This window comes from Cibotium barometz, chromosome 8 (assembly GCF_041138505.1).
Source record: "Cibotium barometz isolate CiBa-2024 chromosome 8, ASM4113850v1, whole genome shotgun sequence".
In the NCBI taxonomy this organism is placed as follows: domain Eukaryota; kingdom Viridiplantae; phylum Streptophyta; class Polypodiopsida; order Cyatheales; family Cibotiaceae; genus Cibotium; species Cibotium barometz.
The window spans coordinates 41,108,095-41,131,804 of NC_141053.1; the positions used below are offsets into that span (position 1 = coordinate 41,108,095).

The 23,710-nt window shown below is 45.2% G+C and overlaps 2 protein-coding genes across 5 annotated transcripts in view; both read right to left on the reverse strand.

Moving 5' to 3' along the window:
* Window positions 1-17,356, reverse strand: part of LOC147636272 (uncharacterized) — a 32,668-nt gene extending 15,312 nt beyond the window's left edge. Inside the window, exon 1 of one of the 4 annotated variants that reach the window (XR_015266511.1) lies at window positions 16,910-17,356. Coding sequence is in view for 2 of the 4 variants with exons in the window: in XM_086801719.1 (XP_086657845.1) it covers window positions 16,910-17,198 (289 nt within the window). In the remaining 2 variants the exon portion in view is untranslated. The remainder of the gene's footprint in view (window positions 1-16,909) is intronic. The other 3 variants (XR_015266510.1, XM_086801719.1, XM_086801720.1) reach the window with 3 other exon arrangements.
* On the reverse strand, window positions 13,012-15,743 carry LOC147636273 (uncharacterized). The gene is made up of 3 exons (XM_086801718.1): window positions 14,090-15,743; window positions 13,700-13,992; window positions 13,012-13,584 (listed from the first exon to the last, which is right to left on the reverse strand). Exons 1-2 carry the CDS (start codon window positions 14,263-14,265, stop codon window positions 13,713-13,715), a joined length of 456 nt encoding a protein of 151 aa, XP_086657844.1. The 5' UTR covers window positions 14,266-15,743; the 3' UTR covers window positions 13,012-13,584; window positions 13,700-13,712.
* Window positions 17,357-23,710: the final 6,354 nt, after the last annotated feature.

Sequence of the window (23,710 nt, forward strand, 5' to 3'; positions counted from 1 at the left end):
GAGGCAGAGTACCAGGCTGCTTGTGAGGTGGTACGGTTGCAGAGGTTGCATGGCAGGATTGGGCTTCCACTGGAGGAAGCCACGGTCATCCAAAAGCACTTTGTTCATGAACAGATCGTTGCTAATGACATCTTGCTAGAGTTTTGCTCGACAGAGGACAGTACGGTGGACCTCTTCATGAAGTCGCTATCTCAGACTTTGCTCAAGCGGCACCCCAGCTCCCTGTGGTTGGTTTCACAACCAGGGGGTGTTAGAAGTCATCTCCTGTCTATACATATACACCAGGGCCTCTGTTGTGGGTGTGCCCACCGGTATTAGGTGTTTTCTCATTTTTTCCCCACTCTCCATATTTTTCCCCCATTTTTTCCCATTGTACTGTGGCTTGGGTGGCAGCCCTATGGTGGCAGGAGGTCTTAGTTGTTGGCCGACTGCAGTTGTATGCCTACTGGAGGTAGCCGACTGTACTTGCTGTCACCAATTGGCCGACCATTTGGTCCATCTCCAGTTTTTGCGTCTCGTTCACGTGAGGCCAGGCCGGTGTCTCGTGTGAAGAGGCCAGTATTTTTGCTGACTTGGACGGGAGCCAGACTGGTGCCACCTGTGTGTTAGCAGGATGGTGTCGTATGGACGGGAGCCAGACTAGTGCCACCCGTGTATGACCTGGACTGTGTTCGACCCATGGGATTGTCACGCCATGGAAGAGCCAGTATTCGTGCCGTGTTTTGCCTATGGGACTGTCACACCATAGGGAGACTCGTGCCTGGAACTGTGTCTTACCTATGGGACTGTCACTCCATAGGAAGACCAGGTTTTTATGTTTTATGTCGTGCCAGTTTTGTGCCGACAGATATTTTGTACTTGTTCCATGAACGGGAGATATGTCCATGTTACTATTTGCACATGCACACATATTTTGCATGTTTGAAACTGTTTTCGCATGACATGTATTTGTGTGTTTGCCTGCTTGACGTGTTACTTACTGAGCGGGGACGCCTGCCAGTGAGTCGTGAAGTCTGCCCTGTATTCTGACGAGTTTTGGTGCGTGTGAACAGGTGGTAAGTATGTTACACATGTTGTTTTAATGTTTTTTATTCTAACCCTTTATTTTATAAGGTTTGCAGCCTCAAGGTAAGACAAGGCATAACAGCCAGAAAGCGGAGAAGGGGCAACCGCATGCATATGAGATGCCAAAGGGACAAGCATCGGACTTAGGTGCATTTACAATGAAAGTGAAGAAGGGGCAGTCGACTACGGCAAAGCATGCACAAGAGATTCTAGAGGAGCGGACAACATGATCAAGAGAGGTTGCTAAGAAAGTGGAGGAGGAGGAGCTAGATGCGGCAAAACATGTCTCCAACCTTAATAAAAGAAGATCCCCACGACCACATGGGCACGCATGATTTTTGTGCGCCTTCATCGCTTGTTTGCTGACGGCTGCGCTACTCCTCCAAACGTCGACCATCCCAGGCTGCGCATGTGCTACTACATGCGGCTATTTACTCCACGCTGCTCTTTCTCCCAGGCGGCTGGCTGTAACTGCATTACAGCGTGCTGTCTCTGCTTCCACAGGCGACTGAACACCAGCAAGAGGCGCTGTCCTTTCCTTTGCATGAGTTCTCCTGCAGGCTGCACGTTACTTCCACAGGCGGCTGCTCCTACAGGCTGCGCTGCCCTTCTCCACTGTTCTCAGACGTGGGCCACCTCCACAAGGACTGTTGTGGCTGCTCTCACAGGCGGCTACTGACAGGCTGCCCTTTTCTCTACCCTCAGGCGACTGCATCTCCTTCCTTCTACGCAGCCCACCAAAGCAACTGGCTGCGTGTGTCCAACACCCGCAGGCTGCGTGTGCATCACCAACCATTGGCATCTTGCTTCCAGGACATTGTCCACCACCAGTAAGTTGTGCTCCTTCTCTCACAGCAGGCGGCTGTGGTCTTTCGTGGTGGTGCTTGTCTTGATAGTTCTACACGAGGCAACTCTTTCTTCAACAAGGGTGGCTTCAGCATACCACAAGTATTGGTTTTCTATCAACCATCCACAAGTAAGTGACTTTCAGATTTGAATAAAGTATTTTTATGTTTAAATCTGATAAAGGATTCATCCCGCTCGGCCAACACCCGTTCGGTGCCGGGTTGTCCAAGCTATATTGGCGAACCTCGGTCCAAAGGTGCTGAGATCGGGAGAGCCAGGCGTTAGTACGAGAGCGCCTGTTTGTGCGTGGTCCCGGAACACCAGTGAGGCGCTCTCTGCGGAGTCCAGTGAAAGCATAGGACCGTAGCGATTGGACCACACTAGTGGTCGTTCTGCTTCGAGCTTCTACATCGAAATTCGAGCCTATTTGTTTGGTACTGTTTTCATATGTACATGGACATTATCTGGTTCTTGGAACCCATGGAGCATTGTATTTATTAAATACTCCCAATAAATATATCATATATTGAGGGGGGGGTCGGCCCGTTCCGGCCCCAGTGCTGGTGTCCATCTTTCCATTTCATTTCTTTTAAATTTCAAGTTGTTTTAAGTTGTCCATTTCAAATTTGTGGTTTTAAAGTTGTGCTATTAAGCGTGTGGGTGTCCAACGGAGTCTTTCCCACTTGACGGGATCGGTTTCATTGGTATCAGAGCACGGTTGTTTCCCTCTTCCTAGTGGGGAAACGAACCTGTGTACTGGACATCCCGCTTTTAGCAAACTTTAAACACAATGGACAGCCAAGGCAACCCTTTGGAAGTACCAAATTCGAGGGGTCCATCTAGTGCTTCTCGTGGGTCTGATGCCCTGCGTGGTAGGCACAAGCCCCTTGAAAGGGTTATGGATAGTGAATCCAAGGGTCAACTGTCTCCAGGAAAGACAGTTATGCTTGAACAAGAGCCTGATGCTATGAGGGCTGAAATGGAACATATGAGAAAACTTTTGCAGGCTCAAGAGCAAGAATTAAAGTTTTTACATGAAGATCCACATTTGCAAAGTGCTATTGAAGCCAGAAAGGCTGATGCTATGGTTGATGTAACCTTTGAATCAATGGCTCGTGAAGTGGGCAAGAAACCAAGGGAGTTGGCACTTGCCTATCTCCTTCGCAAAGGTGATATCAAAGAGGGGGATGACGGAGAGCTGAAATTCAGAAATCCACCTCGTTTGAAGCATGGAGATCCCGCATCCCAGAGGCTGAAATCTTTTATGCAAAAGGAAGAGGTGACTGTCACCTCTCGACATGCATCCTCTCCCCAAGGCACTAAGCTTGACAGATATATGTATGCCAGTGCTCATGGAGGGCACGAAAGTCACATGCATGCAAGATATGTATCTCATGGTGACAGGTCTACTTCCAGAAAAATTTTGCCTTCTGAGTTGTCTCATGGAGAGACCATGCCATATGCAGGTAAGTCACATGCATCTGAGCTTCAAGTTCGTGGAGCACATGCCACCGTGCCCCATGAAGCTTCTATGACGGCCCATGGAGCCCATGCAGACAGGGCTACCCCGTTGGATAAGGGGAAAAGAAAAAGAGAGGACCATGAGCCTCATGCCAGGAAGCTCAAGGAGTTCAAAGCAGGTGATAAATCTGTCAAATTTGATGTCTTTCATGGTGAACATGATGCTTCTAAGGTGCTAGCGTTTGTGGCACAGTTCGACATTGCTTTTAGCGATGAGGATTTCATAGAAAAATCAAAGGTGCGCCATGCTAGCATGTTTCTAAAAGGGACTGCTGCCCATTGGTGGATCACTGAAAAGATCACCAAGGATCCCATCTCTACTTGGAAGGAATTCAAAGATAGATTTTATGCTCAGTTCTTGCCACCCAATGCGGAGCAAACTCTCACTCAAAAGTGGGATAGGCTGGAACAAAAAGATAATGAGAGTGTGCAACAGTATGTTAACAAATTCTGGAAAGGTTGCTGGAAGTGACTCCCTTCATGCAAATCACTGAAGATGAAAGAAAAAGGAAGTTTCGTTCTGGATTGCAACCAGCATATAGATCGGGTATTGAATTGCACCCGAAACATACGTTGCAACAACTCACAGCTTCTGCCCTTGCTACGGAGCAATTGGTGCTCAAGATCAAGCAGGATCAAGGAGGTTCCAAGGGGAAGGACAAGGCTGTCCCAAATCAGCAAAAGGGTGGACAGCCACCTAAAAAGAACTTCCGGGAGCCTTACAAGGGTGGTAAAGCTGAAAATAACACATCTAAAGAACAGGGCCCAAGGAAGAACAAATTTGGATTAACCCCGGAGCAAAGAGAGCAATATGCTAAGGATGGAAAATGCTTTTCTTGTGGTAGCAAAGACCACATGTTTCGGCAATGCCCAAATCGCAAATCAAAGCACGAGGACAAGCACACCAAAGCTAATGTACATGCAGTTCCTGATGTGCAAGGTAATACAGGTCATGATGCTAAAGAGAGAATGGTTTGCAAGGCTTGGGGGCAAATCAAGGATCAGCCCGCACTCTTTATGTTTGATGATTGTGCAACTGACAATTTCATCTCTATGCAAATGGCAGCTGCTTTGGGTATTGAGGTTGAAAACAAGGAACCCCAGATTGAAGCCGAAGCTGCATTTACTGGTAAAGAGGTGCAGGTTACCCCTTTGATTGGGAAGTTGCGTATCCATATACAGGGCTACCTTGATAATGAGCATTTTCTAGTTGCTCCTCTGAACGGATGTGATGTATTGTTGGGCAAGCCGTGGCACCATAGGCTTGAGCCCCGCAAAGATTACAAGTCCAATATGATTTCTTTTATGCATAAAGGCCGCATGCATTTTATTGATGCTGGCAAAGAAGGGGATTCCATCCCAGTTGTATCACACATCCAAATTAATAAAGCAATGAAAAAGAGTCTTTCAGCGTACTTGGTTTTTGTGCGTGATAGTCTTGTGCCAAATCAACAAAATGTGGATGCTATGTCTAATGATAGGCTGAATTTTCTTAATGCATTCAACGACTGTTTTGCTGACTCGTTGCCAGGTGAATTACCTCCCCAAAGGCCTGAAGATCACCGCATAGATCTTGTGCCAGGTAGTTCTCCACCTAACAAACCCGCATACCGAGTGAGTGCTGCACAACAAGAAGAAATTATGAAGCAGGTAAACGAGCTTTTAGAGAAAGGTTTGGTTCAGCCTAGTTCCTCACCTTACTGCTCTCCTGTGCTTCTTGTTCAAAAGAAGGACGGATCATTCCGTATGTGTGTAGACTATAGAGCTTTGAACAAGCTTACCATCAAGAACAGATTCCCAATTCCACGTATTGATGATATCTTGGATAAGCTTGATGGTTCAGCTTGCTTTAGCAGACTTGATTTGAAGAGTGGTTATCACCAGATACGCGTGGTGCCACAAGATGTCCATAAGACTGCATTCAGGACAGCCTTCGGATTATATGAATTCTTGGTAATGCCTTTTGGTCTCACCAATGCTCCTGCTACCTTTAATCGTATGATGGATAGGATATTCCGAACTCATCGCAAGTTTACAGGAGTCTTCTTTGATGATATCTTGGTTTTCTCCAAGAATGAGCAGGAACACAGAACTCATTTGGTCACAGTGTTCGAAGAGTTGCGGAAGCATAAACTTTTCGTCAATGCCAAGAAAAGTGAGTTTTTCCTTTCAGAGATTCATTATCTGGGACATATTGTATCCAAGGATGGAGTTACAATGGATCCTGCAAAGATAGAGACTATTCGGAATTGGCCCGAATTGCAAAACGTACATCAAGTACGTAGTTTTCTGGGATTATGTTCGTACTACAGGCGTTTCATAAGGCATTTTGCTATGATTGCCACTTCTCTACATGATCTCACGAAGAAGAAAACTGCTTTCAAATGGACTTCAAAGGAACAGGATGCTTTCTTGCAGCTCAAGCATGCGATCATATGTGGTCCAGTATTGATTGTTCCTGACTTGCACAAGTCATTCGTGGTTGAATGTGATGCTTGTGGTGATTGTATAGGAGCTGTCCTAAATCAAGAAGGGCATGAAGTTGCATACGAGAGCCGTCGTTTGCATGATGCTGAGCTTCATATGGATATCTATGAGAAAGAGCTCTTGGCTGTAATTCACGCCTTAAAGATTTGGAAACACTACCTTCTTGGGGCTGAATTTGTAGTCAAGACAGATCATCAAAGCTTGAGATACTTTCTATCTCAAACCAAGCTTTCAGAGAAGCAGATGAGAATGGCAAACTTTCTTTCCATGTTTCATTTTCAGATTGTGCATACTCCAGGAAAGAAAAATGTAGTGGCCGATGCACTATCTAGGAGGCCTTATGTTGCTGCAGTCTCAGTGGCCTCTCATGGAGATCTATCTGCTATGAGAGATTTGTATCATTTGGATGCTGATTTTTGCCATATATGGACTGATTTGATGGCTGGTCATTCACATGCCTCTTATGTTATCAACGAGGGTTATCTCATGAAGGATAATTGCCTATGTGTGGTGAAGGATTTGCGTTCAAAGGTTATGGACGAATGTCACGCTCCACCATATGCTGGTCATAGAGGTATTATGCCTACTACTCGCATGATTCAGAGGTATTTCTTTTGGCCAAGCATGCGTAAAGACATTGAGGCTTATGTGCGTGCATGTATTACTTGCCAAAAGGTGAAATTTGACAGGCAAAAGCCTCCAGGTTTGCTTCAGCCATTGCCTATTCCCTCGCAACCTTGGGAAAGTATCACGATTGATTTTATTATGGATTTGCCTAGATCCCAGCATGGGAATGATGCTATTTGGACTATTGTGGACAGGTTTAGCAAGCAAGCTCACTTCTTGCCCGTCAAGAAAACCATCAAAGCTGATCATATGGTAAAGCTTTTTCTTGCTAATATTTTCAAGCATCATGGTATGCCTAAATCCATTGTTGGGGATAGAGATCCCAGGACTACAAGCCTATTTTGGAGGGCTTTGTTTGATAATATGGGTACTAAGCTTGAGTTTTCATCAGCTTATCATCCCCAAACGGATGGCCAAAGTGAAGCTGCAAATTCAGCCGTGTTGGATTTGTTGAAGTGTTATGTGGCAGATCAAAAGAGTGCATGGGAGAAGTATCTTCCACTTGTTGAGTTTGCCTACAACAATACGATCCATGCTTCCACAGGAAAGGCTCCGTTTGAGATTATTTATGGCAGAGTGGTCTTGCCACCCATCCTTCGTACCAAGGATGAGATTTTTGCAGCTGATGAATATGTTCGTGACTTGGATGTTGCCTTTGGTCAGGTGCGGACAGCCATTGCAAGATCTCAGGATAAGCATAAAATGGCTGCTGACAAGCATAGAAGGGACATGGAAGCCAAAGAAGGTGATTGGGTATTGCTGAAATTTGAGAAGGCTAGGCTTCGAAAGAGGCCAGGACGAGAAGGATCATATCCTAAGCTTTCTCCTCGCTATTATGGACCCTTCAAGGTGATTCACAAAATCAATGAAGTGTCCTACAGGCTTGCTTTACCTAGTCATTGGAAGATTCACAATGCTTTTCACGTGAGTCTATTTCGGAAATATGTGGGGCCAGATCCTGATGAGCCTGTCACACAGAAGATCCGCCAGAGATTGAAGAGCTTGAGGAGATCCTCCAGCCAGAACAGATTGTTTTTCACAACGAGAGAAAGCTACCTGCAGGAAAGCTTTCCAGGAGATACCTTGTGAAGTTTAAGAATTATTTGCCTATTGATGCCAAATGGGTAAATGAGGATTATTTTGCAGATTATCCGCAATTGTTGCAGGCATATCTTGAGGCTTTTCAGTTGAGGTCAACTCTTTAGAAGCCCGGGGGGATGTCACCAATTGGCCGACCATTTGGTCCATCTCCAGTTTTTGCGTCTCGTTCACGTGAGGCCAGGCCGGTGTCTCGTGTGAAGAGGCCAGTATTTTTGCTGACTTGGACGGGAGCCAGACTGGTGCCACCCGTGTGTTAGCAGGATGGTGTCGTATGGACGGGAGCCAGACTAGTGCCACCCGTGTATGACCTGGACTGTGTTCGACCCATGGGATTGTCACGCCATGGAAGAGCCAGTATTCGTGCCGTGTTTTGCCTATGGGACTGTCACACCATAGGGAGACTCGTGCCTGGAACTGTGTCTTACCTATGGGACTGTCACTCCATAGGAAGACCAGGTTTTTATGTTTTATGTCGTGCCAGTTTTGTGCCGACAGATATTTTGTACTTGTTCCATGAACGGGAGATATGTCCATGTTACTATTTGCACATGCACACATATTTTGCATGTTTGAAACTGTTTTCGCATGACATGTATTTGTGTGTTTGCCTGCTTGACGTGTTACTTACTGAGCGGGGACGCCTGCCAGTGAGTCGTGAAGTCTGCCCTGTATTCTGACGAGTTTTGGTGCGTGTGAACAGGTGGTAAGTATGTTACACATGTTGTTTTAATGTTTTTTATTCTAACCCTTTATTTTATAAGGTTAGGTGTTCACACTTATTTAAAAGTGGGCACCCACTTTGGGGCCAAGGTGGGGAGCCCCACTTTTAAGTGAGTGTGGGGGTGGGCATGGTCACCTACCCCCACTAGTCCCCCACATGCATGCGTGGGTATCACCAAAGTAAAACTCCCTCTCCAACCTTAATAAAAGAAGATCCCCACGACCACATGGGCACGCATGATTTTTGTGCGCCTTCATCGCTTGTTTGCTGACGGCTGCGCTACTCCTCCAAACGTCGACCATCCCAGGCTGCGCATGTGCTACTACATGCGGCTGTTTACTCCACGCTGCTCTTTCTCCCAGGCGGCTGGCTGTAACTGCATTACAGCGTGCTGTCTCTGCTTCCACAGGCGACTGAACACCAGCAAGAGGCGCTGTCCTTTCCTTTGCATGAGTTCTCCTGCAGGCTGCACGTTACTTCCACAGGCGGCTGCTCCTACAGGCTGCGCTGCCCTTCTCCACTGTTCTCAGACGTGGGTCACCTCCACAAGGACTGTTGTGGCTGCTCTCACAGGCGGCTACTGACAGGCTGCCCTTTTCTCTACCCTCAGGCGACTGCATCTCCTTCCTTCTACGCAGCCCACCAAAGCAACTGGCTGCGTGTGTCCAACACCCGCAGGCTGCGTGTGCATCACCAACCATTGGCATCTTGCTTCCAGGACATTGTCCACCACCAGTAAGTTGTGCTCCTTCTCTCACAGCAGGCGGCTGTGGTCTTTCGTGGTGATGCTTGTCTTGATAGTTCTACACGAGGCAACTCTTTCTTCAACAAGGGTGGCTTCAGCATACCACAAGTATTGGTTTTCTATCAACCATCCACAAGTAAGTGACTTTCAGATTTGAATAAAGTATTTTTATGTTTAAATCTGATAAAGGATTCATCCCGCTCGGCCAACACCCGTTCGGTGCCGGGTTGTCCAAGCTATATTGGCGAACCTCGATCCAAAGGTGCTGAGATCGGGAGAGCCAGGCGTTAGTACGAGAGCGCCTGTTTGTGCGTGGTCCCGGAACACCAGTGAGGCGCTCTCTGCGGAGTCCAGTGAAAGCATAGGACCGTAGCGATTGGACCACACTAGTGGTCGTTCTGCTTCGAGCTTCTACATCGAAATTCGAGCCTATTTGTTTGGTACTGTTTTCATATGTACATGGACATTATCTGGTTCTTGGAACCCATGGAGCATTGTATTTATTAAATACTCCCAATAAATATATCATATATTGAGGGGGGGGTCGGCCCGTTCCGGCCCCAGTGCTGGTGTCCATCTTTCCATTTCATTTCTTTTAAATTTCAAGTTGTTTTAAGTTGTCCATTTCAAATTTGTGGTTTTAAAGTTGTGCTATTAAGCGTGTGGGTGTCCAACGGAGTCTTTCCCACTTGACGGGATCGGTTTCACTTGCACAGGTCGTGGATTTGTTTCCATGCAGGCCGACTGTTCACACCTGGCCGACTGGGTGTAGGGGCTGGTCGTGGAGTTCATGCACCTGTCAGCTGTCCTAGAGCAGGCCGACTGCAGTGCTGGGGCCATAATGGCCCCACAGCCCCCTTGCCACATTGTATCATATTCAGGATCTTCTTTGTGTATATAGAGCAGAGTTACACGCCTCTATCTCTCTCTCTCTCTTGTGCTGTTTTTCTGCATTGCGTTTGCTCGTGTTCCCAGATTTGGTCATCATCTCCGCAGCGTATTCTGACATATTCTGAATTTTATTTGTTTTAGTTTGGATTTTGTGGGTCTTGCTGCTGGCCGATAACCGCTAGTCTGGCCGACCAGCAACCCCACTAGCTATATATAGGAGAGCCTCGTCATTCAGCACATAGTACCACTTCATAGACACATCCGGTACCACATCTGCTGGTGTTGCTGCTGCCAGGGCTTGCACTACATCTGCTTCATCATCAGCTCTCTAGCGTTTTACCTCAGCTTATGGGACAGCAGCCCTCTCTGCTACACGGTACAGCACGTCAGCGTTTTTATCTTCAGCTCATGGGACAGCAGCCCTCTCTGCTACATACAGCAACTCAACGTTTTTGTCTTATGTTCATGGGACAGCAGCCCTATTTGCTACACAGTACCGCACCTCAGCGTTTTATCATCAGTACACCACTTGGGACAGCAGCCCTCTCTGCTACACAATACAGCACCTCGGCGTTTTATCATCAGTACACCACTTGGGACAGCAGCCCACTCTCTGCTACAGTTCAGCATCGTTTTTCTTCTACAGTTTACCTTTGTGAGTAGCCCTCTCTCTGCTCACCATCTCACACCACTCGGGACCCTCTCTGCTCCTCTCCATCCCTCAGGGATTGCAGCACCCTTGCCACCAGAGCTTTGCACCACCACCACTCAGGACAGCAGCCCTCTCTGCTCCTCACCACCCCTCAAGTATCGCAGCACCCTTGTCACCAGAGCTTGCACCACTCGGGACGGTAGCCCTCTCTGCTCTTCATCACCATTCAGGTACCGCAGCACCCTTGTCACCAAAGTCTGCATCATCATCACTTCACCTTCCGCTGCCCACTACCACCTCGGAGTGCCCTGCATCCACCGACACAAATTTCGACACCGATCACCTCACAGAGTGCCTTTGCCTCACATCGACGCGAGCCTTCATCATCAACTGTGCTTCAGCCCGACATCGTCTTTGCTTCTGCACTGGTCTTCTACTCAAAGTCTCCGCACATTAGAGGGCCTCTTGTACATATTTTCACTCACCATCATATATACACTCACTCACCCATTTCATGCTGTGTTGTTTTGCTCTAATCTCTCATACATCTGGTCCTTTTGTCCTTTTTCCCTCACATGGTATCAGAGCTATCATGAGCAAAGGGATTGAAGACCTCGAGAGCACACAGCATGGATCGTCTACCCGCACTCCTGTAGGACCAATTCTTCTCACCAGAAGTTGATTCTCCAAACTCTGATCTGGAGCACACAAGGAATGGGACTTCTTACTCAGAGGAGAGCCCCGTTCAAGATCTTTCTTTGGGAGACGATCAACCCATCTACATCAGCTCACCTTCCCTACCTTTGCCATCACGATCTCCCTCTCTAACTTTAGAAGACTTTGCTTCCAGAGAGGGATACACTCCTTCTGCCAATGTGTTTGTGTGGGACCCTGGCATCCTTTTTTCTCTCATCTTCTCTCATGGTCCCCTTTTTGGCCTGAGAGGGGGTGTGTGAAAACAGTTCTTGTCCAGTCCTAAAAAGAGGATTACACTAGATTTTATCTATTTTATTTTAGATTTTGTGGGTCTTACTGCTCACCGACAACCCCTGGTCTGGCCGACCAGCAGCCCCTCTCATTATATATAGGAGAGACTCATCATTCAGCACATAGTACCACTTCATAGACACATCAAGTCTCGAGCCGTGCCGCACCCCCCCGCCCATGCCCTCCCTCACACCCCCCGGACCACATCTGCTGGTGTTGCTGTTGCCGGTGCCCGCACTAAAACCGCTTCATCATCGACTCTCTACTCCAGCTCACCAACGTTTTGCCTCGGCTTATGGGACAGCAGCCCTCTCTGCTACATAGAGCATACCAGCGTTTCACCTCAGCTTATGGGACAGCAGCCCTCTTTGCTACACAGTACAGCACCTCAGCGTTTTTATCTTCAACTCATGGGACAGCAGCCCTCTCTACTACATGCAGCACCTCAGCGTTGTTATCTTCTGTTCATGGGACAGCAGCCCTCTCTACTACACAGTACAGCGCCTCACCATTTTATCATCAGTACACCACTTGGGACAGTAGCCCTCTCTGCTACATAGTACAGCACCTCGGTGTTATATCATCGGTACAACACTTGGGACAATAGCCCACTCTCTGCAACAGTTTATCATCGTTTTTCTTAGTTTACCTTGGGACAGCAGCCCACTCTCTGGTCACCATCTCACACCACTCGGGACGGCAGCCCTCTCTACTCCTCTCCATCCCTCAGGTATTGCAGCACCCTTGTCAGAGATTGCACACCACCACTCGGGACAGCAGCCCTCTTTGCTCCTCACCACCCCTCAGGTATTGCAACACCCTTGTCACTAGAGCTTGCACCACTCAGGACGGCAGCCCTCTCCGCTCTTCATCATCATTTAGGTACCGCAGCACCCTTGTCACCAGAGTCTGCATCATCATCACTTCACCTTCCGAGCCTTTGACATCGACCACCTCACGGAGTGCCTTTGCCTCACATTGATGCAAGCCTTCGTCACCGACCGTGTTTCAGCTCCGACATCATCTTTGCTTCTGCACTGGTCTTCTACTCAGAGTCTCCTCACATCAGAGGACCTCTTGTACATATTTTCACTCACCATCATATATACACTCACTCACCCATTTCATGCTGTGTTGTTTTGCTCTGATCTCTCGTACATCTAGTCCGTTCGTCCTTTTGCCCTCACAGGTGTATACTCCATGCAGTGCTGCCAGGCATTTCTGAAACGGCAGGTATGAAACGGGTTTCATACGTTTTGAAACGTTTCATAAAAGGTATAAAACGGGTACAAAAAGGTTTCATACAAAATAGAAAAAGCATGTATATTTTTAACTTGAAATATACAAAAGAAAAAACTATTGACCTAACTTATAAGAGACCACATTGAATTCATTTCAATAAAAACAAAATACATGTAAGATATGATGATATCACAAATCACGTGGGTGATGACTAAACAGAAATCAAAAGGATCACCATGTGGGTGATGAGTCATGACTCAAAATCTAAGATCAAAATAAATAACATGTCCAAAGTTCAAACTAAATAACAAAGTTCAAACTAAATAACATGTCCAAATAAAATGATGCTGGCAGCTGCTAGCTGCTATCTGCATCCTCATCCTCATCCTCATCTGCATCTTTTGTCTCTACAGCCTCACTCTCAGGATCACTGCCAGTAGCCAAGTCCTCAAATGCCTCATCCTCTAGAGGTGCAGGTGCACCACTGGTACTAGCCTCTCGAGAAGATCATGTAGTGCGAGCGGGATGACCCTTTTGCTCTGGCAATTGGAGATTGCCATGACAAAAGACAAGCCTCTCCAATCGTGCTGTAGAGAGTCTGTTTCTCTTTTTCGTGTGAAAAAGAGACCATGTACTCTAGTTCCTCTCACAAGGCCCTAAACTGCAATCCTGGGAGAGAACTCTCAATGCAATCCGTCTCTACATTGTACAAAAAAAGAATGTTAAGTTAGAGTCAAAAAGAGAGTAGCATTTGAATGTAGATATTGAAAGAATAGGAGACAAAGATACAAGATTCAAGAATCAAAAACCTTACCAAGTTGGATGTCCTAATACCGTATTTCTCCCACCAAGACACTGGCTCCACCTGTGTCTCCCTGCGCAATGCAGTAGCTTGCCCAACCGTTGCGGTAAATGAGAAGCTCATCCTTGAGCTTTCTCATAAGCTGTATATCACCTCCCAGTCCCACCAACTTGGTAATGTACTCGGTCCATCCTGACTCTAGCTCCTCATTCCTCCAAAGGGGATGCAAAATGTGAGCAATAGCATGGATTGGCCTATGAAACCAATCCCAACGCCGATTCCAAATCTCCTTAATATCTTGAACTCTACATGTGACATACATAAGAGATCAAGATTTATAAAATAACTTCAAGACTCAAGAGAAAGACTCAAAGGCTAAAGTTAAAGCCCAAGGGTGAGCACCTGTCAGGCGACAAGGTAGTGCAATCATTGAGAGCTTCACCAATTCTGTCCATGAACTCATAAAGCAGCCCAATGGTACTCCCCTCCATGTCTGTGAGCCGAAGGACACTATACATGGGTTGAAGCGCCTTCACAAGTCCCTCTATATCCTGCCACCAAGTATCTCTCATGACCATACGAGAGAATGCTATAGACTTGGGCTCATCCTTGTCCTCCCATGTTGTCCATTCACGACACACAACAGTGCGCAATAAGCCATGTCACACTCTCACTAGTCTCTCCACCACAATAAACATATATGCAAACCGAGTTATGGAGGGCTTTAGAAGCTCAAGATCACTATTGCCCCTGTACATGCTCGAAACCTTTGGCCTCTTTGTGACAAAGTTCACCATGCTACATGCAGCTGAAAATACATGGCTCACCCAATCAAGCTTCCCCACATCCTCAATCATCAAGTCAAGGCTGTGTGCTGCAGAAGGTGTCCACACAATCTTGGGGAACTTCAACATCCTGCCCATGGATCCACAATTGGACCCATTGTCCGTGATCACCTGCACAATGTTATCAGGGCCAATTTCATTGATTGCCTAGCGCATGTGGGACATAATGAACTCCCTTGTAACCACTGTCTCTGGCACCGATGCATCTATGGCACGAATGAACATCGTCCCTTTGTAGGAGGACACAAGAATGTTGTACACATTTCTCTTCCGCACATCTATCCATCCATCACAAAGCAAAGTACAACCATACTTTCCCCAAGTGGCCTTGAGAGGCTCCATCTCCATCTCCACAGCCAGTTGCTCCTTGCGAAGCTCAGTAGTGCACAATGTTTCGTAGAAGGGGCCATCCCACTCACACCCAATGCGGGAGATAGCTCTCATTGCCTTCTTCCATCGAGGAGTCTTGACAATGTGGAAGGATAATCCACATTGAATAAACAACTTTATCAACTCCCTCGTTGCCTCTTTCATGGCAACCTTCTGCATCCCCGCCTACACGTCCTTTCTTGAACACTGGAAGACTAGTTCTTTTGGCTTCAGGTGCCGAGCTAGAACCACATGCAACACCACCTACAACCTCACCATTGGTATCTTCCTCTCTGATACTGCGAGTCCTCTTGGAGACACTTTGACGTGCTTCAGGTTCTCCCAGATTGGGGATATCCTCGAGGGGGATACCTTGCTGCATGGCCTTTCAAGCCTTTAGGCTATCATAGATTTCTTGTGGCACATGCTTACATGGCCCGATGCCAAAACCCTTTGTTTGTGACAAATGTGCCTTCGGCCTGGTGACACTGCCATGGTGCTTATCAGCACAAAAGTTGCATTTCCACTTTCCGGAGCCCCGAGCCACCATATCTAGACTCGAAGGTGACATTGATCCACAGAGAATCACCTGTTCGAGGCATCCTACAAGGCCGAGATAAATGCAGATTGTTGGCCCTGCAAGTGCGACACATAACATAAAGTAATCTCATTTTATGATTCATGATTTTAACTGTCATCTTGGCCAACAACAGAGCAAGGGGAAGAGAAGGTAGATAGCCTTAGGCCTCAATAGAGCAAGGGGAGAAAGATATGCCATAAATATTGATGGAAGAGAAAAAAAACGTGCTGCTTTGTGAGTTGTGCAAAGAAAACCAACATAAAGCAAAACATGACATTACCCCTTTAGAAGACCTCCACAAGGCCCAAGGACACCAAGGAGCAAGCAGGCTAACACGGGCGTTGATTCGATGGCAAGCTGGCACACAAAACGGCGAAAAAGTACAGGCGGCCGCCACTAGGAAACGTGCACAAAAAGGGTACGAAACGATTCGATGTGACTGGCTATAGGGTATTAAAATATTCATGATGATGAATAAAAAACGTGTTTCGTACAGAACGAAATGTTTCGTACGTTTCAAACTTGTACGAAATGCGTTTCTATGCAACACTAACTCCATGTTAGTAATACATAGTAGATTAGGTCATCTCTCTCTATTGTGCATTGAGGATGAAGAAGAAGCAATTTATTGTGTATGGAATTAAGTCTTTGATTAGGTGCTAATCGCAATCAATCAATCATGAACAAGCTTCTGCAACCATGTTACATTGGTTCTCCACAAAATGTTCTTCAAGTCCTTCAAAGTCTTCAAACTGTTCTCCAAAATATGAACAAGATTCAATCATCTTCAAAGGCTGTCCAAGGCAAGGACATAGCCCTCAACACAATGGCTGAAATAGAGACCTCTATCTTTCAGAACAGCTCTTGTAGGAGGTCGACCAAAGCTGTAAACAGGGAAGCCGTACAAAAGTAGAGGGCGCCCAAGTTGCCCACAAAGTGGTCGTATAGCAGCACGAGGGAAACAGTACAGCCGTACCCGAATGGAAAACAAGAGATGATTCAGTGCAGCCCACGATTAAGGAGAATAAACAAAAGATGACACAATCGCACCAAGTACCATTCCTAGCCTCATGGGAGCCACTCACAGCGTTGTCATTTGAGTAGACAGGAGCAGCAATGATCCTACTATCAAAATTATCACTCCAAGAAGCACGAGAGGCATCCAAGATGTATGAGAAGCAACATCTCTTGGGATCTATCTTTCTTCCTCTTCTACTTCTTGTAAATCCGTTGGTTCTTCCTCTTCCTATTCCCATTACTCAGCACAGCTCAACTTCTCAACCTACCTTTCCAAACCAGAGCAGCTTAAGCAGCACAAGTTCAAATCACATATAAAGTATCTTATATCCGTGCTTAGTTTTCCTTTCAAAATACATCCCTAAAGATTCCATGCAAAATATACAAAACTACACATGGAATTATAGTAACCTGGTAAGGATTTAGAGCCATTGGTGTCGTTATTGCCCTGGGGAACTGGTGTGTCTTCATCGGTGGCCCTGGCAGCGAACAAGATGCGGGGGGCCTGCCTGTGCAGATGTTGGGACAAAACGTTTTGGAAGTAGGGTGTTTGCAGAAGAGGGCAAAATGATGTGGGTCTTCGCCTCAGACTGCGACCTCTGCATAGTGGACTGTGCAGGCCCACTGGTTGTGAAGCAGAACTCATGTCAACAGCTTGGCCTCTCAGAAGAGACTGGGCAGCCAAAGGAAGCCCATGCATGTTTTGTACTGGAAGCCTGGAATACTCTCTCTCGCTCTGTGTGTCTCTCTCTCTCTCTCAAATGGTCACTAAAAATCAATAAGCTCGCAGGTCATTCTTTAGCCACTCAAAATATCGGTGCCCGTACATACGTGTCCACATAAATCCCCTCCATGTTGGACCATAGGCTCGCTGTCCCATTGGCCCAAAACCATCCAATGCGAAGATCTCTCTCACGGACTTTTTCTTATTCTAGACCTTTTTTCCTATTAGCCTTTGGGGTAGTTACTTGTTTTCACTTAAATCACCCCCATGTTGGTCCATAGGCTCATTGTCTGATTGGCCAAAAACCATCCAATGCGAAGAACTCTCTCTCACGGGCTTCTCTTTTTCTCGACCTAGCCTTAGGGGGTAAGATACTCTCATAGTAATTACTGGTATTTACCTCAAGTTAGTCGCTTTCTTATTTATCCGTAGAGGGAAACCTTGTAAGGTTTTGAACCCATGACCCCCTAGTCCTAGATAAATACCTTTACCACTTGAGCTATCACCTCATTGGCCTCTTACAACATTTATAAACTTCTATATATAATTTAGAGGGCTTGCCTTCCCTCTTTACACTTGGCGTCTTTTTTTGATACTCTCTTGGTCGAGTCTCTTTCGAGCATGTGCAGAGGTGTCCTCACCTTTCCTCGCCCCTGCAATGCCTGTAATGCCAGTTGAGCGTCATTTATTTCAACTTTCTAATTTCAAACACGGAATTTGGAAAATGCCTTTTTGAGAGAGAGAGAGAGAGAGAGAGTGTCGTTTGCTCAGGGCAAGAAATGCAAGATGAACCTCCACGGTGCTATTCTCTGGCTGGTGTTGTTGTCAGTGCTTCAAGTCTTCAACAGCAATTGCACAAACCTCCACGACTCTATTCTCTGGCTGATGTTGTTATTGGTGCTTTGGGTCTTCAACTACTACACAAATGGACAGGGGCGAGCTACTGGCCATCTCAGTCGTCCAAAAGCTTGATTGGGTATCTTTCATGGTGCTGTGCCGAGCTCCTCGCGCTGATGAGAGTGACGAAGCGGCCTTCCAAGGTAGTAGGGGCAACAGTGTTCCGGTTGGTGATGTTCTTTTTGCTGATCTTGAGGATGCACTTGCTGGCAGCAGATTTGCCAGACCTCGAGGGGGGGAGGACTTGGATATGATGAGCCCGGAGCAACCGTGGTGGGCGAGGAGAGTGTTGTTAGAGGAGATGAAGAGTTCGTTGGTTTCTAGGAGCTCTCCACATGTGGGCGTTATTGGAAATCCGGTTACTCCATCTTCTTGCAGCATTGTTGTTGCTAGAGGCAAAGATGATGATCAACTCACCATAGAGATGATCGGCAAGGTGGACCAGCAGCAACAACGCTGCCCCTCTCTGTCGGAGCCTCTCCATGGATAGAGCATGTCCTTTACCGTTGTGAATGAGAAGTTCTACGTGGCAGATTATTATTCAGGAACAATACGGCGAGGAAGACGTGGGTGTCTGCCAAATGAGAGAGGTTGAGGGGGGCTATATTTTGGCACCTGGTGGCGTGTGAGGGCGAGGGGCTGCTCGAAGAGGTATGTGTACCCTTTGTCTATGGTGTGGCGAGGAATCCATGAAAGGTTTCCACCACCACCCGTGTTTGACATATGCGTTAAGTGTACAGTGTACACTGCTCTGAGTCGGTCTAATTAAGCTACTAATCGTGAGTCGTGAGACAAGCTCATGCACACTTGACAAGATATAATGGTAATGCCAATACCTTCACTTTTGTTTGTGCGGCAGGGAAAGCTTTTTAGTGTTGAGATGGTCCTCACTATAGGGCTGCAAGAGCGGTTCTAAGAGGTCGTCGTTGGAGGCCATGGCAAAGCAATACAGAAAAGCAAAAATTCAACGGGTGAGAGCTTAGCAGGTAAAGTGATTGTGTTTTATTTCATGTATTATAAAGCTAATCATACAATTAATGGGATTAGTACTGTGTTTATTTAACTATTTAATAGTGGAGGGAAACAAAGGCAAAAACCCAAATTATATGGTTTTTTTAGATCTCTTTAAACACTTACTTTTTTTTCAATATTAAAGTCAGGTTTTTTTTTACGTAGGGTTTGGTTGGCGAAAATATAGTTAAAAAATGAAGGCTTTTGTTTTTGTTTTTTGTTTTAGGACCGTTCGTGTGGATGCGGTTGCACAGATTTTTTGTGGACGATACGCCCATCAAGGTTTTTCCCAACATAGAAGCAGAGACAGGAGTGCCTTACCTGCACAACCAATTGATTGAACGTGTATGGTACGATATGGGATGGCGATAGAGCTGGGCAACAGAGGGCGGTCAGATGAAGATCAACCGGACGCACACGCCTTTCGTAGCATCTTACAAGGACTTTAGCAACTCATTCGTGTAGATTGACATATGTTCAGATGTGATTTTGCTTAGAGGCTTAAAAATAATTGTAATGTGTATGTTTGTGTTTAATGCAGGTTTTGTGTATATCTAAGATTGTGTATGTGTGTGTGGAGAGAGAGAGAGAGAGAGAGAGAGAGAGAGAGAGACGTTTTAATGTGCATGATTGTGTGTGTATATCAATGTGTTGCAAGTGTACGTGCCTGTGAAGAGAGAAAGAGAGAGAGATTTGATTTATGTGTGCTATGAGAGAGATTTTAATATGTGTGTGTGTGAGAGAGAGAGGGAGAAAGGGAGGGAGAGAGAGGTTTAAATCTTTGCAAATGTGTATTTGTTTAACATGCATAAGAGCATAGTTTTGTTCCTTCATTGTGTACTCATAAAAAAAGCAAGGTTGGAAAGCTCTTAACTCTTTTGCTTGATATGTATGAGTAGGGATGTATTCTCTTGGAATGTGCTCATGTATGTACAAAAGGGACTTTTGGGATATCTTAAGATAGATATGTATGCCAAATTGAATGCTCTTGTAATAGCTTGAGTTCCACTAATTGTAGTATATGCCTAGCCTGGCCAATCAAACACATCAAACTTTCAATTCATATGTATGCCAAGTGTGGTGCACTTGCAAAAGAATAACAAGAGCCTGGGGAACTCCCTTCTCAAAACGTCTCTTCTTGGAGTGCATTAATTGCAGTTTATGCCTAAGAGGACCAAGCTGGACAAGTAGGCAAGGGTTGATGGGGGATGATATTGTGCTTTGCAATGCTTTCACATGGATATGTATGCAGGTGTGATGCTCATGGATATGTATGTAGGTGCGGCGGTGCTCTAATGTACAGTATGCCAAGTGCAATTCTCCTAGAATGTGCTCATGTATGTACAAAAGGGACTTTTGGGATATGTTAAGATGGATATGTATGCCAAATTTAATGTTCTTGCAATAGCTTAAGTTTCACTAATTGCAGTATATGCCTAGCACGACCAATGAAACACTTCAAATTTCAATTTATATATATGCCAAGTGTGGTGCACTTGTAAAAGAATAACAAGAGCCTGGGGAACTCCCTTCTTGAGATATCTCTTAAAGTGCATTAACTATAGTTTATACCTACAGTTAAAGTGCATTAACTGTAGTTTATACCTAAGAGGACCAAGGTGGACATGTAGGCAAGGGTTGATGGGGGATGATATTGTGCTCTGTAATGCTTTCATGGATATGTATGCAAGTGCGATGCTCATGGATATGTATGCAAGTGCCATGCTCATGGATATGTATGTAGGTGCCATGCTCATGGATATGTATGTAGGTGTGGTGAATGTTGAAACAATGTGGAAGCATGACGAGATTGCTATACAGAGGTTGCTTGGAAAAAATATTATGGTTGGCATTGCTTTGATGGATATGCATGTTGAGATTGTAATGCTTGAATGTTATATCTTGGAATGCATTAGGTGTAAAATATGGCCTTGCATGTTGAAAGTATGTGGAAGCATAGAAGCAATTGACAAAGGGCAATGCATGATGAGATTGCTATACAGAGGTTGCTTTGAAAAAATATTGTGGTTAGCATTGCTTTGATGGATATATATGTTGAGATTGCAGTTCTCGATTGTTGTCTCTTGGAATGCATTAGGTGTAAAATATGGCCTGAAAATAATACCATGTTTGGCAACGCACTAGAGTGGCATGCTATGGGGAAAGTTGATGAGATCCAAAACAAATATTTTTTTTAAACCAAAGCTGATATAATGTGTGTGTGTGTGTGTGTGTGTGTGTGTGTTTTCTTCCTATGTATACACATGCATGTTTTTTCCCGTGGTGGTAGATAAGTAGGCCGCCCAAACCCGCATATTTGTACTCATTTTATTGGTTGTTATTATGTGTACTTTTACCCCTTTATAGACAGCTCTACCCACTCGATGTAGTGCTTGGTCTGCACTATTTGCACAATGTGCCCAATAGATGAGGTCAAGAAAAAGTGAACTTTCTTTAACGGTTATACAATTTTAGGGCCTTCATCTTGACATGGTCAACGTCACTTGCATCTTAGGCATGTGGGCAGTAGAGGAGCAAGTGACAAACACAAAAAAATTCCTAATCCAATTATCTGTCAAGGGTTGTTGGGCAATGCCTTGCTGGACATGCGTAGCAAATGAATGATGTTTGCAATAGCAACACAAGTGCTAGATGGGCTGCAAATTAAGGCTTGCCTCCATGGTATGCATTCCTCCCTGTCCGGAGGACGAGTACTGGCAAAAAGGGAAAAAACCTAGATGGATTGGGGAGACTCCCCATCAATTTCCAAGAAAATGGGCGCAGTCTGTAAACACCCTAAGTATGCAATTGGGTCCCATCTTTTTTTAGGGGGGGGACCCTATTCATAAAGTATGAATATAAGGTTTGTGTGATTCTCTTTATATGGTTCGGAGAGTTAGTCTTTTTGTGTTGGTTTCTCCCACCCTCACTCTCTCCTTCTCTGCAACATGACATCAATTCTCTCTCTCTCTCTCGCATGGTGGCACATCATCCCACTACAACTTCTTCTTCTGTATTTTTGCTTTTTGTTTTGCTTAGACTATCTCTTCTCGGATTTTTTACATTTTCTTTTGATTCATACTTCCTTTCTTTAGGTTTTCTTGGGATGGGCTCTCCAAATTATTTGGACATGACCTTGTTCTTTCTGCACCATTTCTATCTTCATCCCTCACTTTCCTTTATCCTTCCTAATTTACATTTTTTTTTCTTTTTCCTCATAGGTTCTTTCATTTCTTTGGCAAGTCCCATTGACCTCATGACTACATTTACAATCACATCTTTTTTTAAGTTTGTCATTAGCTCAACGTGCACCATGTTTACCATGGGGTTTTGCACATTATTTTACACAGTTGGTGCTAGTTGTTGCAGTTCATATCGGTGTCTGATCCTCCACACTTAGCCTTGAGAATTTCTGTGTATGATGCCCTTGCAGTAGTAGCACTAATAGTTACTGTCCTGAACATTCCCCCAACTTGTCGTTCTTCTTTTTATCTCCCATATTGTCTTCGTTGATGTTTGTTGGTATGGTGCAAACGAAACTGTCGTTGTTACTTGTTGTAGTGGCATTGTTGGTCTCACATATTCTATCCTTCTAATTCTATGTGTAGTGCATCATTGTTTGACAGATCTTGGGTAAACTCTGATGTAGCTTCTTCTTTTTCTGTTGAATGTCTCTATTGATGGGGACCAGGTAGGGCTACTAAATTTCTAGCTCTACTCTTTGTACACCCTCTTGTTGCTACTTATGGTGAATGCTGAAAATAAAACTTTGATCTAATATGTAAGAGAAATAGGATTTCTAATTGCATGCTATGAGCTAGCCTAGGAGATGGCTCTTATAGGGCTGAGTGAGTTGGTTCTCTCCTTCTCTTGATGTTTTTTTCTCTCTCTCTCTCTCTCTAACATCAAGAAAGATCTAATAAGAAATGGAGAAAAAGACAGAACTAATCACACCTTAATGGCATAATCACAAATCTAAAAATACAAAACCCTAATCTCAATCTCTTACTAAGAACCACAACCCTAGGGGGCTCTAATACCAAGTTAAAATATATGCTACCTAGGATAGGATGGATCATAATATCAAATATATGATACCTAGGGTGGATCATAATATGAGAAAAAAGCCATGATTAAGAAGCTAAAAGGATTAACAACATACCGAAGCAATGTCACACTTAATCATCAAGACAATCTTATTAATCAAGCTCCTCAAACAATCCAAGGTTACATGTTTTTATAACTCTCAAGGAGCTCCATCTCATAAGATATATGCACCCTTATGCCACACATATGTCCATAAATTCTCACACTACATACACTTTCCATGTGCTACTTTTTTAACCATTGACTTTACCTTTTTTACCATTGATTTTACCTTTTACAAGTGACCATACAAGTAAACCTTTGATCTAGGATCCTTAGTCTTTCTTCTTTTCTAATGTGCATGCTTTCCCCCTTGCTACACTTGTTGCACCCTCACACATTGCTATTTCAACAGTTAACACTTCCCTAGGCAAGTAGTCGACCATGCCTCCACCTCACCACCTCATTGACTAAAAGGAATTACGAGCAATTGG

Coding starts and splice junctions, on each gene's coding strand:
- LOC147636273 (XM_086801718.1), bottom strand. CDS start 14,265: ATGGTCATGAGAGATACTTGGTGGCAGGATATAGAGGGACTTGTGAAG. Junction 13,993..14,089: donor ACTACCTTGTCGCCTGACAG/GTGCTCACCCTT, acceptor TGTCACATGTAG/AGTTCAAGATATTAAGGAGA.